At 40.0% G+C, this 2,500-nt stretch overlaps 1 protein-coding gene across 3 annotated transcripts in view; it reads left to right on the forward strand.

The window, feature by feature from the left end:
- The window catches only part of LOC143127317 (adenylate cyclase type 4-like), a 27,150-nt gene that overhangs the window by 15,358 nt on the left and 9,292 nt on the right, over positions 1–2,500 (forward strand). For all 3 annotated transcript variants that reach the window (XM_076288737.1, XM_076288739.1, XM_076288738.1), the window contains exons 12-16: positions 706–740; positions 1,043–1,102; positions 1,313–1,376; positions 1,628–1,725; positions 2,397–2,487. In XM_076288737.1, the coding sequence (XP_076144852.1) occupies positions 706–740; positions 1,043–1,102; positions 1,313–1,376; positions 1,628–1,725; positions 2,397–2,487 (348 nt within the window). The remainder of the gene's footprint in view (positions 1–705; positions 741–1,042; positions 1,103–1,312; positions 1,377–1,627; positions 1,726–2,396; positions 2,488–2,500) is intronic.

Here is a 2,500-nt window from a genome sequence, read left to right on the forward strand (position 1 = left end):
AGTGAGCGAAGTCTCCAGCTGATCAGGCTCTTCTGCTTAACAATAGTGCTGTGGAGTGGGTGACACTCATTGTCCAAGATGTTGATCAGTTTATTTAGGGTCCTTTTGTCAGATAGTAAAGTGATGCACTCCAGTTCAGCTCCCACTACAGAGCCAGCTTTCCTTACCAGCCTGTCAATTCGCCCCGCATCCTTCTTCCTTGTGCTTCCTCCCCAACATACTACTGCATAGAAGAGGACGCTGGCAACAACAGACTGGTAGAACATCCTGAGGAGCTTGCTGCACACATTGAAGGACCGCAGCCTCCTCAGGAAGTACAGCCTGCTCTGCCCTTTCTTTCTGCTCTTTTCCTTTCTGCTATAGTTTCTGTGGCCTACAGTATGTATAAACCTATGTTTATGTTTATATGTTGATGTTGATAATTCTTAGTGAATGATTTTGTCCTACGTGGCTTACAATGGATGACATAAAGAAACATCACATTAACATTACAATTATCAGTTTTCATCAAGTGAAGTCACATAGCTTAAATTTCAAAAAAAGTAGCAATGTTAGTAATAGACTAAATAGAATTTAACAAAATAATAACAGTAACCAAAAACATATATAAGATTACGTTGCTTAAATATTGTACATTAATATTTTGTTATGTTAGCTCAGCCCCCTTGTAATACTGCAATCCTTTGGATTGTATATCTCTTACAGGGTCAAACCAGACAGACAGACCTTCACAGCAGCCGGTAAGTTTGAGTGAACTCCTAGTAGCACTTAATTATGCATAAATATACAGTATATACACAACAAACACCAGCAATAGCATTATGATAGAATATAAAAATAGTATTTATGCATACATTATATAGACGTAGCATGAATAACATAAATATAACATGTCTTTTTGGTCATTCACTTACTCACTACTTTCTTTGTCTCCCTATCTCCCTTTCTCCCCGCTTGCTACCTACATCTCTCTCTCACACACACATACACACACACACACACACACACACACACACACACACACACACACACACAATGATAGCTCCCCCCAAATGTTTAGTGACGGCCGAGTCGAGTCTTTGGATCTACTGGATGCAGCTGAGTATGTTGTGCCTTCTGTTGCCATAGCGACAAGGCATTCTCTGTCAACATGTCTATCAATGCCATTGTGTCTAAATTCACCCTCTGGTGAAACAATTAAAAGTATGTTTGGTATTGTTTACCAAGTTTACCAAAATATGTTTACTTATCTATCTCTCCCCCTCTCCTTTCTCTCTCTGTCTCTCTCCTTTTTTTATTCTGTTACCATCAGAACGAAAGCCAAAAAGATGGATTGTTTAACTCTGTTATTCAATGACCTTAAACTGGAGAGACAGGTATTGTTTAAGTCTAACTGCAGTTACTGTGAAGGAAGCTGTACTGGAAATTCTCTGTAATGGGTGTTGGACTGATTTCAGCTTTTGTGGTGTATGCATATCAAATATTTTCTTTTTCTGTTGTGTCATATTGTTATTGTTGTGGTTTGTTGTGTAACTGTTGGACCATGTGTTAATAGTGGTGTGTGTGTGTGTGTGTGTGTGTGTGTGTGTGTGTCCGCGTGTGTCCGCACGCATCTGTGTTGTTTCAGTACCGCCTCATTAAGCTGAAGGGAATGCATGAATCGGTCATCTTCCTGGCTGTTATCTTCATCACCATGTTTACGGTCCAAATGCTGGTCTCAGAAAAGTGAGTTCAGACTTGATCTTAACCTAAGAAGAAAGAGAGAAAGTCTGATAGAGACAGAGACAGAGAGAGAGAGAGAGCAAGAGAAACAGACAGACAGGAAGAGACAGAGACATTACTCATTATTACACGGCTCTTCACAATGCTAGTAGAATGCTCCATTTCAACGGTTGATCAGCTGTTTCAGAAATTTTTATTCAAGTTCAGCATGTGTTGCGAACTATTTGTTTCTCAGCAAAAGCCACGACGAAACGGTAACAAATACATGTAGAGAGACATATCATGTGGAGTTTATTTTTTCGTTTTGGCAAGTAGCCGTATAGCGAGATAATGTATGGAACGCCGGTCATTATCGGTAAATAAGTCCCTTCAGGGCGCTGGAGCGTCGGGGTCTGATTCGCCCTGTCGAGACTTATTTTCCCAATAATGACCGGCGTTCCATACATTATCCCTTACATAATAAATTAATCACATAATTAATCTAAGGTAGTTAATATAGGAGACATGTTTTCAAACAAGATTTTCTTCATAGTTTGTTAAATGCTCTTGTCATCTTTTCTACATTCTTGTTGTCAAACACAATGTTTTCATCACTCTCTTTCTTTCCTTCTCATCTCTCTCTCTCTCTCTCTCTCTCTCTCTCTCCCTCTCGCTCACTCTCTATCTCTCATCAGGAACGTGGCCATGGCAGTCTCTTATGGAGTCACTTTCCCAGTGCAGCTTTTGGTGTTGGTTCTTCTGCTTGTTTGCAATGGAACCTTCAAGGTAAGGACGAATA

The sequence above is a fragment of the Alosa pseudoharengus genome, unplaced genomic scaffold, assembly GCF_046254945.1.
Source record: "Alosa pseudoharengus isolate Yale_2024_CS ecotype anadromous, Long Island Sound unplaced genomic scaffold, YU_APseudo_1.1 YU_APseudo_1.1_scf_17, whole genome shotgun sequence".
Lineage (NCBI taxonomy): Eukaryota > Metazoa > Chordata > Actinopteri > Clupeiformes > Clupeidae > Alosa > Alosa pseudoharengus.